A 12,809-nucleotide genomic window follows, 5' to 3' on the forward strand; every position below is an offset into this window, starting at 1 on the left:
TGAAGGAAAAGTTTGCCAAGATTTCCACATACTTAGGCAAGCAGACGTGATATCTCAATGGTGAAGTTTAATATGCAAGTGATATGCTTTTCATATAATATCAATATAGGATTACGGAATGTAATAATTTCTTGGCGAGTTCTTTGGTTTTTATACATAGTTACACACACTTCTTATGCGTGGCGAACAGTTTTTCCCCTCGTAAATCTTGCTAAAGGTCTGTTTTGTGCTCACTTGGACTCAATCGAAAAATTTCAGATTAATTGCTGGCTGCTGATTAGAGACTCACGCTGCTTGTAGTCAATTTTCCTACAAGGAAATTACACCGAGTCATGGCACAGTCACAGGTACTGGCTCATTGAAATCTCAAATTGTCTCCATCGTCAGCGTATCTATTGAAAATCAACAGTCATTTCTGGGCTGTAGCCGAAAAATAGGCATTCTGTCGGGAAATGTGGCGAGTCATCGTCATGATTAGAAATATCGTGAGCAACATAGGGCACGCTTGAATGGGATGCTCGGTGTATGCCTTCAGCCATTTACATATTATACACATTGACACAATTTTTAGAGCAAAATTCTCTTTTGTAACCACTCTTCCCCAAGCGCTCGGCTCACATCCACACAGCAATTGTACTGGAAGAGGATCCCAAAAGCGATGTATACGGAAAGCCACCCTCATGTGCCTCTTTTCACCACTTTTTATTGCGACACTCTCAAACTTCCCATTCGTTTGTTTTAACTTTTTTTCAGGGTTGAAGCTCTCAAATAGGCGAAACGGTCTGAAATGTTTGTTTCTCGGAAGTTTGAGTGAAATCACTTCATTAAATTTCGTTTTATCTTCCTCACATGGAGGAATTAGTGTGAGGCGTTTTTGATGGCGTAGAGGAAAAAGGGATTCCCTCGGCAGGGAGAGAGGCGAAATTATGGAAAAAGATGAGGGAAAAATTATGAGGGAATTCGATACTTTATACACAACCCAGTCATTTTTGTAGTATTTCCTCGGCTGTTGTGTGTGCCAAGATAAAGGGTGAGTTATGTTTGAAATATTAATGTTACTTTATGTGGAAATCAACTTATTAAAATTTTAATTAAATTAATTCACTTGTATGGTATCTCATAGCGAGAGGAAATGTATGTTTCAATTTAATTATTTAATAATAGTCCCACGTCCCTTCACTCCTAAACACCACCACACTTGCGCCACTCACTATACACCCTCGTGCACAGAAAAATGAACACTGTCTCAGCTACAGTGCAAGTCATAAATATTGCAGCACATGAGAATTTCTCACCCTAATTGGAACTTTAAAGTTTCATCAAATGGCGAAATTCCATTACAAGTTTTCCCTGGATAATTTTCCGAAAATCTCACTGCGTATTAGAAGCAGACCCATAATAATTTTCAATGAGTTTTCCCTCCGCAAGACACTTTCCAACCCCGTGAATTGGTGGATTGCCGAAGCAAGAAAGTTTCTTGAGACCGAGACACTGGCTGTAATCTATGATTTTCCCACCACAATATTTCGGTGTGATCCTTGTCCTTCGTCGCATGCAAAATTGGGCCATTTATCTAAATGAGAACCCATATTAGACCTATACACCCCAAACAGTTAGTACCCGCTCCGTGTAATCTCCGTCATGCTTCAACTGAAGGCAAATTAAGGGTGTTCACAATTTGTCTCTGTTGGATTTTTTGCTCCTAAATCTCAGGTTCTTGCCCGAAGGTGTATTTACCATCGAACAAACATTGGAAACGGCCAGGATACATTTCACTTAAGATACACGTGTCAATAGAACGCCACAGGGAACAAGAATGAAATAAGAACAGAAATGTCCACAATTGAATACCTATAAAATCTCAAAAATTGTTCAGTTTTATGTGATTTCTGAGAAGAATCCTTGTTAAACAAATAATGCAAATAATGCGAATATGTAAGAAAATTTACTCGCTATAACATTCCAAGAATGTTAAAATTAAAAAATAACAACAACAAAATGGTAAATATTTTTTCCTGAATAAATTCAAGGAAATATATAATTACATGTTATTCATAAATCCAAAAGCTGATATCCAATATTACCAATAGAGGCATTGAAAAATCGTGCTTTGTATCCTTGAAGTGCTTGCATAAAAGATAAAAAAAACCCTCCTGGCTTATTAATTTTAATATTCACACATGATTCGAGGACAAGCAGAGTTGTGCAGGTAACTGAGTGTGATATTTCATTCGACACTTTTTACTTTCAATGCATAATAACACTCATCAATTGATACGCTATTATTGGATAAATTCTGTTTAATACTCACCCATTAATTCTTGATATATTGTGTATTTATCCGGGATTTATACTTTCGCGCTTCGTTCCATTCATCAAAATTGGAATGAGGACAGGTTTTAGTGGTATTTCTACAATTGGGTGAACTTCAATGGGAGTCACAGAAATTAATTACGTTCTCACCCTGTCTCGCCTCTCAAATGCATAATGGAAACAATAATAATTGCAAGAGCGAGTGGCGCTTTCCCTCTGTGCGAAGCTAAATAGGGAAGAAATTGATGAATAAATTCACGATAATTAAATAGACTGGATGTCTAATGAAGCTGCAATTTATTTCACTTTCAATTATTGTCTGCTGCCAGTGGCACAAAGGACCCGTGGAGGAGGTGCTGTGATTGCGTAATTTTTTCCACCCACTGTGCTGGTCTTCGTGAATTTGCTCAGTTTCTTGCAGACACTTTCGCCCCATGTCAATAAATATATCGAGAGCCGTTGCGGAGAGATATTGTACGTTATATGTGGAAGTGAGAGCCTGGTCTTGTGCTGTTATATTTATATATTAAATCAATAATCATATTTTATGAGTTTATTTTGCTCTGATATAGATAATAGGACAAATACATAGGCGTCTCATCCTCCCTCCGTTCCGGGACGCAATGAGGGCGGGTGGAAAAAAAAGTCATGGAAAGATATTCACAGCATATTCTGGCACTCACCAACAATTTCTTATTACAATACAATCTCCGATGAATTCTTGGCCATTGAGCCGTGTCCGTCAAGGGGTGGCACGAGGGTGGAACTCAATTGAAATATTCATGATGAAGTGCCTGAAATACATGAAGCCAAGTTTTTTCCTTCATTAGAGAGATTAATTTTATTACATATTGGATTCCGTCTCCTCTCTCGGGGCTCATTTTTATACAAAAACGATGGTGATAAATATTTAATGGGAAAATTCACCTGGTCCGGCGTTAATCTTTTTCTCGGATTATACGTAACTAAATTATCCACAAGACTGATTTCCTGTGGAGTTGTGCAGCTGGGAAAGATCGATTCCCACTGTTCGCCCTTCGAGTGGGGAAAGCTAGGGAAGATGAGAGAAGCATAAACAAGCATGAGAATATTCGAAAATTTACATAATGTGGAGGATGTTCTTTTTATCTGAGTGTATATGTAATAAAATAAAATCCTCTGGGTGTCCTTTTGCCGTCCCACACTCATTTTCCCGGAGCTCACGCTCAAACAACACAACATATTTTCGCTTGAATTAACTAAAAAATTGTTCATCTCATGGCTGCGAGCAGAGCTTTGAGCTTTCAGAGTTTTCATGGAGTTTCGCCGCCATGCAGGGACTTTTCCAACTGCCCCTGTCCACTGAATGGGGCACAATTGTGTAATTAAACATCATACTGTTTACTATGCCATCATCTGTGCACCTTCAATGGAGATCAATAAAAATATCTTTCCATCTCTTCAAAATAAGTAAATATTAATTTTAAAATGCTCTTCCTCAGCTGAAATTTCTTGCCCACTTTATTACAGAGTGCAAAACACATTCTCATTACCAAAAATGAAAATTCAATTTTCCTTCTTTTTTGTGCCAACAAATTCCACCTCTCAAAATGGGTGGAGAAAAAAAATATGATTCGCTCTCTCGGAAGCTTTTTCCCCACCGAAGTTCAGCCGTTCTGTGCCTGCGGGCACTTCGCAATTTTCTCTTTCTCTCTCTCTCTCTCTTGCTTTTCATATAATTTTAATTCATGCTTATTTTGCATTTCACTGAGCGAATTATTTCAATCCCTGCGGAAAAGTCTCAAAGTGACACCGAGAAATCATCAGTGACAATTATTTTTGGCGCCAATTAGGGAAATTTTCGCAATATTTTCATCACTGAATGGCCTTTTCACGACCTTCTCCTTGTCTGCGCCCCCACAGCGAATGATGTTTTCAATGCTGCCATCGAAAAACTTTCTAAGCTCGCCCACTGTGAAAGTTTGCCCGTTCACAGGTAATTGTGAAAGGATGTGCTTGTGGCCTATTTTCAATTAATTAAGCTCCAACAACTTGAGCTGTTGTTGCGGACACGAAGCTTGTACAACCCTTCTTGGTATCACACAGAGAGAGAGATAAATCCTCTTGGCATGTTTACGTGTTGCAGCAGTTTCTTTTTGGCACATTGCGCTTTTCTCCACAGCATCAATGTTTCAATAGCATGAAATGTTGCAATTATTTACAATTACGGAATTCAGAATAAAAGCGACATCATTGTTATCATATAGAGCCGTAGGAAAGAAAAAGTCTGTTTGCGTCGCTTCATTGCATTCAGAAAAATTAATAATAAATATTTTATGATGTAGAACAATGAAAAACATATGCTTTCCAAGATATCCCATTTAATAGGAAATTCAATATGGAAGCACTCATGAAAGAGAATAATTATCTACACGAGAATTTTATTGGAGTGCGACATCAAAGAGAATCAATGAACAAGTGGAATTGCAGGATTTGAGTGTACATTCACTTATTAATTTATTGCTCCTCCAGTTTCTCAATTTCAGTATACATAAAAGTTTCTAATTTAATGAAATCCACAGTACAAAGACATCTTTTCTCCTTGAAATCAATGTGTTTTTTTTTTTAGATTCCTGTCCTGGAACACTTCAAAAATCAATTAAATTAACACAGAAAAACTACATTGCAAAAATAAAATGTTGCAGAATTTTAATTAATATTTGACTTCAAACGAATCTCAGCTCTGCACATCACATACGATATTTACTCCACATATTGAATCTATCTCAATTTTGTGCCATGCATCTTCAAAGCCTCAAATTGAAAAATTGAATTGCAAATACTCCTGGTTGTCATCAGAATTTTCATCATATTCTCTCTCTCTCTATGAATTTTGAGTAGAAAATCAATTTCCACGCATGAGAAGTATCTCGAAAAGCCTCGATCAAACGATGGTGTCGTGTGTGTGTTTCGTGTGCGGTTATGACAATTTGCCCATGCATGACAAATGTGCAACAAAATAAATATGGTCAGTATTCATGACGGAAAATTTCGCACCTGATTTTGTTGAAGTCTGGCAACTGATGAATTTCTGGCCATTCAGCTGAGTGCGGCGTCCCCAGAGTTCTCACCACAAGTGCCAATTGTTCAATGTCAGTGTTGCCCTGTCGTCGAATAATTAATAAACGTGAATGGATGGTACACGATGGGGGCAACATAAGCGTTTTCGTGTGACATGCGAATAAATTGGCACGGAGATTGCCTCACCGGGAACAGCGCAACTCCTCGCAGCATCTCAGCGAAGACACAGCCCACGGCCCACATGTCCACGGGCGGCCCATACCGCTGGCTTCCCCACAGCAGCTCCGGGGCGCGATACCATCGGCTGGCCACTTGTGGCGAGAAGCACACGTCAGACTCCTCCTCGGCGCTCTTCAGGGCCGTGAAGAGGCGCGCCAGGCCGAAGTCGGCAATCTTCAGCCATCCACAGTCATCTATCAGCAGATTAGCCGGCTTGATGTCCTGCGACAAATGGAACACACTCCATTAGCACGGCCAAACACCCCCGGAAACATCCCCTGGGGCCAAATGTTAAAGTGACCCCGTGGGGAGCATTGGCAGCAGACGCAAAATGTCCCGCAATTCGTCAATTTCTGCAATGCCATTCACATCACTTCCGCTCACTCACGCCGGAACTTCCACACCCTCAGAATTTGTCCGTCTTTCAGCTTCAAAAGTGAATAGAATAAAGAGTACTTCCTCTACCTATATGTATATCGCTATTAATAGCTCAATGTAAGTTCAATTCAACCTGAAACTTTATATTATGATGATAAATATGGCGGAAGAGCAAAACTTTCTGCAATTTGGGAACATAAATACTGAAGAAATTCAACGGTCTGCTATTAATATTTCCTTTTTTTTATCTTTGAGATAAGGTTTCATAATATTTCTTTTCATTGTCACAAACCTATTTTAGCATTATTTCTGCCTGACTGACTCCAAGCGTCCATTTTCCTAACCCATTGATATGGAATTTCATAAGTGGAAAGGCAAACGGATTTATGTGCAACATTACCACCAATATCAACCCTTTTCCTTCATGCTCTGTCAGCAGCGAGTTTTATGCAGACTTTATGAGATATATAGCACAGAAGCTCTTCCAAATATTCACTCTCACATTCTTGACAAACTTTTGCGAAATTAATTTTGCCCATCACAAACAGAAGTAATTTTCTTTCTCTCTGCGTGAAAGTAGTTGCAAAATTTCACAATAATCATACTAATGCAGAGTTATAGTGTCAAGAGACATCATGGAATATTATGATTCATTTATGATAAGAGGCTAGCATAGACTGTCAAAAGGTTAGCAAATTATTGCATTTATGCATATATAAATAAAGTATCGAAACATCATATTGACAATTAATTTGAGTTGAGCATCAACTAAATCAATTAGTTTTGATGGATATTGTCAAATATCTTGTCAAATATTGACAATATATTTCTGCATGAAATGATATCAATAGCATCTATTTAACGTTAAATGCAACTGCAAACTAATTACCAAACTCAAATTGCTTTCTAATTACATCCTCTGCACTCTTTCTCCTTGATAAATAAAATATGGAAAAAAGTGCAGAATATGGACAGTGAATTATGAAGAGATTCAGCTTGCTCGGAAAGTTTATTCTCTGCTAGGAAAAATTCAATAAGGAAATAATAAACAAGTTGCTGAAGAGCTTGTTGATGTAAATTGAATAAATAACTGTTGAAAAGTAGTGCTGCATTTTAATTGAATTTGCTAATTAGTTCTGTTTTTAATGTATCAAAGGGGAATCTCAGTATAGTGCAGCTTAAGCAATTATATAGTTGAAAGGGCGGTGAAAAAAACATGCAGAAGGCATTTTATGAAGTTGATTCTGGCATAACATCTCTTCCTCTGCTAATAATTCCGTCTCAAGGAAGCGTATATTGTGACAATGTATCAGATATGCGACAGCAGAGTTAATTAATTGTCACTCACTCTATGCATAATTCCTTTCTCGTGCAGATAGGCGAGTCCTTTGAGGAGCATCCGGGTGCATGACTTCACTTCCTGTCGACTCAGGGGATTGCCTTCGTCCTTGAGCCTAGACTGCAGCGTGTGCGGCATGAAATCGAACACGAGCGCCAACCCGTTGAGGTCGGGGTAGATGGTGAGCAGGCTGAGGATCTAACCGGGGCGGCCGCAAGGTGGAGAAGTCATGTGGTTAGCAAAGACGACTTTAAAATGGTCATTGGACTCACGTTTTCATGGTCACAGTGCTGAAGGACTTTAATTTCCCGCAATGTGTGCGTCGCAATGCCGCCGTGCTTGGTGCGGAGGGAAACCTTCTTAATTGCCACCAACTTGTTGGCACCTGGTGAGGACAAGTCGATCGCTTTCATCACCACCCCGTGGACACCTTCGCCAATCTTGCACAGCACTTTAAAGCGACTCGGCGCGTAATCATCCATGCTGAAGGTTATTAATTCAATTAATTAGGAACCACCTTTTCACTCTCTCAGCGTCGCTGGACTAATTCACGGGGCGCGGAAGAGAGGCGCACGATGTTCTGATACTTTGGGGCGCAAATGACGTCCTCCCCGACTACCTCTTGTTTGTGTTATTACGCCAAGTTTCCATGGCGATTGTTGTTTCGAGGGAGCGCCTCGAAAATACACACTCACGCGCCCCCGAGCAGTCATTTCGCAAAAGGGCATGTTCTCCCTTGCAGGCCTTCTTGCTGTTCATCATTGGACTTTATGCTACTAAGTTACCTGTGAATAGTTTCTCTTTTCCGCAGGTTCTGCAGTACCTAATTAGATAAGTTTCTTATGAAAGAAATGTATTTCCATGAGAAAATCTCTTGAGAACTCAACAAAATCTCTTTATCATAATATATGTATATTCTTAGCTCAGAGCATGGAGTATTAAGACATAATATTAAGTCTAAGCTCAAATCTTATCCCGAAGTCATGTTGCATGTTTAACGTCTTCTTCTGAGATGCAAAATGTTAAGCAAAGAAAAACATTCCTTCGCTATTTTATGCTAATTTCATCCGGGATGTGAGAACAAACAGGAAAGTATGAAATATATGGAGAAACATTGTCGGGAATGCATCTGCTGTTCTGATGTGAAAATCAAAAGCTTTTCCTCCTTCAACTTTGCTTCAACATCAAGAGTCTGGATATAAATTTTCTGTCTGTTGTGATGCTCATATTATTTTGCAGTGGCGTGAATTTTACTGCAAAGACACAGACATTCAATACAGAAGGAATCCAAATGCTGCAACAAATTCGAAAGATGGATTCAAAATGAATTCTTGAATTTCTGTATCCAACATCTCAGCCCGGATGCTCGTCATGGCACATTAGAATCATCTGTATCACCGCTGAACTCAAACAGGGATCAAACAGTACATTTCTGCTTGACTGACGATACACTATAAGGTTCTGTGGCTCTTACGTGAATTTTCGAATGAGCACAGAAGATAAATTGGCCAGAGCGACGAGAGACCACATCAAAGGCGAAATGCAAACACCGTTTGTAGCTGATTGCCGAGGCTAGTGTTGAGAAACTATCGGAAAAGTCTCTGAGGTATTCACCTGTGCAAAATAGTGTGACTCAAAGCGGAAGATGAAAGCTTTTTTGGATCATATTGATTGGAAATGTTCGTCACATTACACATAAACCAGCTCACAAAATGGGCTGAACTCTGACACCATTGTTAATACTTGCATAGCAGGATTAAAGAGCTTCCATCCGCAGCTTTTCCCTAAGCTCGTGATTTAATATTTAATTGAAATTAATTTTGAACATATTTGTCAGTCTTCTATAGTCACGATTTCATCGCAATTACGCCAACATATGCTCTAACTTGCCTTCAGATCTCTTCTCTCGCTTAATTAATTTAATTTCTGATTGGGACTTTATTACATTTTTCACACTTCCTTCCGAGACCCTCTGCCTAATCTCGAATCTCTTTCTCTCTCTCACACTCTCCAAATTAATCCCCTGCCTTTTCAGTTTGGCTCCAAAAACTACATTGTGTTCTCGGGGGAAAACCTCCCCGAGTAATTTTGGTTTTCAAACACACCGCAGATACACTCTACGCCCCCCGACCCTGTCGATGAAGTGGGTGAGCAGTGCCTTTTTATCGGCGATTACTTCAGTGAAAATGTGTCGTAAAAGAGTCATTCGGGGATTGATTTTTATTCCATTGATCTCGTGCTCTTCCCCAAATGTTCCACTTGCAGATCGAGTTAATGAATGAACATTAAATTTTCTATTTGCCAGAAGCATCGAGTTCACCTCTGACCAGAAACCATCCCGACTTCATCGCCGGCAATAAATCTTATCGGTGGTTCCTTTCTCACTACTGTCGTCGCTGCCAGAGCCCTTTTTTTCCCTACAAATGCCTTAACTCAATGTCATGAAAGCACAAAAACACTGAGTGGAATTATTTATTGACTTTACGGCTAATTTGGAAAAACCGCTGACAACTGCGAAACAGTTTGTCTAAATAAAATATCGGTCCTCATCAGTAATATAGTAACTGAATTATGAAATACGTAATTAATCCTGACACCTCGGATGCTCCTGTCTGCGTCGCTTCAAGTGTATACCATGCATATTTCAGAGCTACCACTTAAGCTGCTATATTGCTTCTTCTGACTACGAAACTCAATCGATCTGTAAAGTATTTCACTCAGTATTTGAGACCTAATCCCCATTGTTTCTAATTGAAAACTAAAACCCAGGATATTGGCAAGGAATTCAATTGAACTTTGCCACTTGGAGCGTGACTTTTCTCTCAGTGCCGGGGTTTATGATAATTCCTTCGATTCGCTCAAGTGCTGACCTTTTGTGAGTCGCCCCGAAGCCGTCGCTGTCTCCGCACCATCCGGCAATGTGAGCTTCGGGGAGTAATCATGTAAATGTGTGATCCTTATTCACTTTTCCGCCCTCGGAGCGTCTCTATTAAACAAGAGCGAGATGGCGGATGGCGGAGACAACGAGGGGATTATTTGCATCGTGAATATTCGCATAAAATTCATAAAAGAGACCATTTAACCGAATCAGCTCTGTCAGGATATCGCAGCTTATCGCCTTTAAACAGACGTTTTTACAACCTCTCCATCATAAAACCGGCAGAGAAAAAGTGTACTTTGGCCAACTAAAAGCACCATCAGGATACACCATATATATGGTAATTTAGGCGAATGTGAGCAGAAAGGAAACTGTGACACGAAGTCTTCCTTGTTGTTGGACGACGAGCCCCAATTTCTCCCAAGTGTGCACTTTTTCCACCAAGCTCTTCGCCACCACCAACAATTAGGTAGATTCCGCTGAGATAATGGACAATTTAAGAGTTGGTCCCAAGAATCATTTTCCGCCTGTGCAAAAGTGGAGTTTTCAACTTCACTCACACTCTCGCTTTCCGCCCCGCTAAATGCCGAAGAGCGAAACCCTCGTTGGGAAAAATTATTCAATTTGAAAAATAATACTTTCTCAGGATATTAAATATCTCCAGACTTCTATTTAAGTCCTTATTTTAGAAACTTTCCATATAATTCTTCTCATTTTTCACCTCGCCTTAACCGCAAAAGAGCTTATTTCGTGAATGTGGAGAAAAAAAAGCGAATAACATTTAAGTCTCGCAAGAGCACACGAAAAGCTCTCTAGATAAACTCGCGCATGGAAGACTTTTATGCAAATGATATTCATTAAAATTTTTATAGTTACCACCAAAGTGCACATTGTATTATGGAATTGCATAAGCGATGGAATTTTAAATTTCATCGTATTTTGTAGATAAAATACCCACGAGAATACAATCAATTATAGCAAATATTTTCATAGTTCAGATCATCTCGTGGAGGAAAATTGAAAATTCATATTCCACTTCCTCCGTTTCCCCAGTCATAATTATTCTACTGATCACTGAAAGTTGCATTAGCAGCTGAGCAACTTTCACTTCAAATTCATAGTGGACATTTTTGTCCTCCATTCTCCCTGATTCTTCGACACAATTAACAAAAGCGTATTCAAAAATACGCATAATGGCCGAGGCGGAAAATTTGTGGGAACCGTCTGACTCATTATCGGGCCCGACTTCATTTGTCATGCATTTATTCCGGAGAGAAGAGCATCTCGTTGCATGGCAAAACGGTATTGTTATTAAAGAGGAATTCCGCCCAGTAAAAACAGCCACGATGGAAAACCGCGGGATTCCCACCGGTCGGTCCCTTGTTCCCCAGTGGATTTTTGAAGGAAACCCCCCTCGGGATTCCCTCAGATTTTTATACACAAATTTGTATGGAGCCTGTCCGCGGATATCCACTGGTTTTTCAATGGGGACTCCTGGAGGGAAGTCAATGGTTTTTCCACACCTCTTAAGCCCGTAAAAGAAACCTCTTAGGCCTCTTTTCAATGGTTTTTCAGTGGATTTTTTCGCGGGGATCCCGCAGGAGGCTCCATTGAAAATCCTTCAGGGTGAACAGGACCCAAAACGATGGATTTTCAGTGGACTTTCCTGCAGGAATCCCTCAGGAGGTGTCCATTGAAAATCCTTCAAGGATAAAAAGGACCCAAAACGATGGATTTTCAATGGACCCCTACTGAGGGATTCCTGCAGGAAAGTCCACTGAAAATCCATCATAAAGTGAACCTGTAGTTAGAATATGGCGCGCTTCGGACCAATTTTTCGAGGTGGCGCTGTGATTCACAAAATGTACATGGTGATGTCACACAGGGGAATTTCACAACATTATAAATGGGACTTGGAATTTCACCAAGACATTTTTAAGCACGCAAATAAGTCCTTTTACACGCTTATTATAATAAAGAACTTGGTGCAAGGATGCTTCCACGGTACAGGATGAATAAAAAGGGGGAAAAAGTAGTTTCCGCACCGGAAATACGCAGATTTTTGGAAAAGTTGTTGGAAAATATTTTTCACAACATTTTTTTCTATTGCCGAAATTTTCATTGCTTGTCAAGGATATCAATGTAAAATCATCGAAAAACTGTAAATATGCGTTCCCCAGAGCCTTATTCCCTCAATATTAAGGATAAAATGTGTGATTTTTTCCCACCCACTTTTGGCAGCTGCCATCTTGAAAGACAATCTCCGAAATATAGGCAGTTCAGTAATTGCGGAGTGCCCTGCGGGATTCCCGCGATGATCCCCAATGCAAAATCCCTCATCTCAAACAGTGGGCAAACAGTGGACTTGCCCTGCGGGATTCCCGCAAGAATCCCTAAGGCCAAATCCTTCATCCTTAAGGCTGGGCAAACAGTGGACTTGCCCATCAAAAATCCAGTGGTTATCCACTGGTTTGCCCATCAAAAATCCACTGGATTTTTGATGTGCACAAACCCTCATCTTAAACAGTGGGCAAACAGTGGACTTGCCCTGCGGGATTCCCGCGAGAATCCCTAAGGCCAAATCCTTCATCCTTAAGGCTGGGCAAACAGTGGACTTGCCCA

The 12,809-nt window shown here is 40.0% G+C and overlaps 1 protein-coding gene across 2 annotated transcripts; it reads right to left on the reverse strand.

The window, feature by feature from the left end:
* Positions 1-2,879: 2,879 nt before the first annotated feature.
* LOC132257861 (cyclin-dependent kinase 20) lies at positions 2,880-7,814 on the reverse strand. 2 transcript variants are annotated; one of them, XM_059754900.1, is made up of 6 exons: positions 7,582-7,814; positions 7,319-7,507; positions 5,560-5,814; positions 5,350-5,456; positions 3,241-3,364; positions 2,880-3,107 (listed from the first exon to the last, which is right to left on the reverse strand). In XM_059754900.1, exons 1-6 carry the CDS (start codon positions 7,789-7,791, stop codon positions 3,081-3,083), a joined length of 912 nt encoding a protein of 303 aa, XP_059610883.1. In that variant the 5' UTR covers positions 7,792-7,814; the 3' UTR covers positions 2,880-3,080. The 2 variants fall into 2 exon arrangements, with proteins under 2 accessions (XP_059610883.1, XP_059610884.1); XM_059754901.1 differs by lacking the exon at positions 3,241-3,364.
* Positions 7,815-12,809: the final 4,995 nt, after the last annotated feature.

This window comes from Phlebotomus argentipes, unplaced genomic scaffold (genome assembly GCF_947086385.1).
Source record: "Phlebotomus argentipes unplaced genomic scaffold, Phlebotomus argentipes genome assembly scaffold_4, whole genome shotgun sequence".
NCBI classification, from domain to species: Eukaryota; Metazoa; Arthropoda; class Insecta; order Diptera; family Psychodidae; genus Phlebotomus; species Phlebotomus argentipes.

Bases quoted from the DNA above. Each gene is read 5' to 3' on its own strand.
- LOC132257861 (XM_059754900.1), bottom strand. From the start codon at position 7,791: ATGGATGATTACGCGCCGAGTCGCTTTAAAGTGCTGTGCAAGATTGGC. The intron at 5,815-7,318 runs GTGAGTGACAAT...CATTTGTCGCAG, and splicing joins AGAAAGGAATTATGCATAGA to GACATCAAGCCGGCTAATCT. The intron at 3,365-5,349 runs GTGCGAAATTTT...CATCTTCCCTAG, and splicing joins CCAGACTTCAACAAAATCAG to CTTTCCCCACTCGAAGGGCG.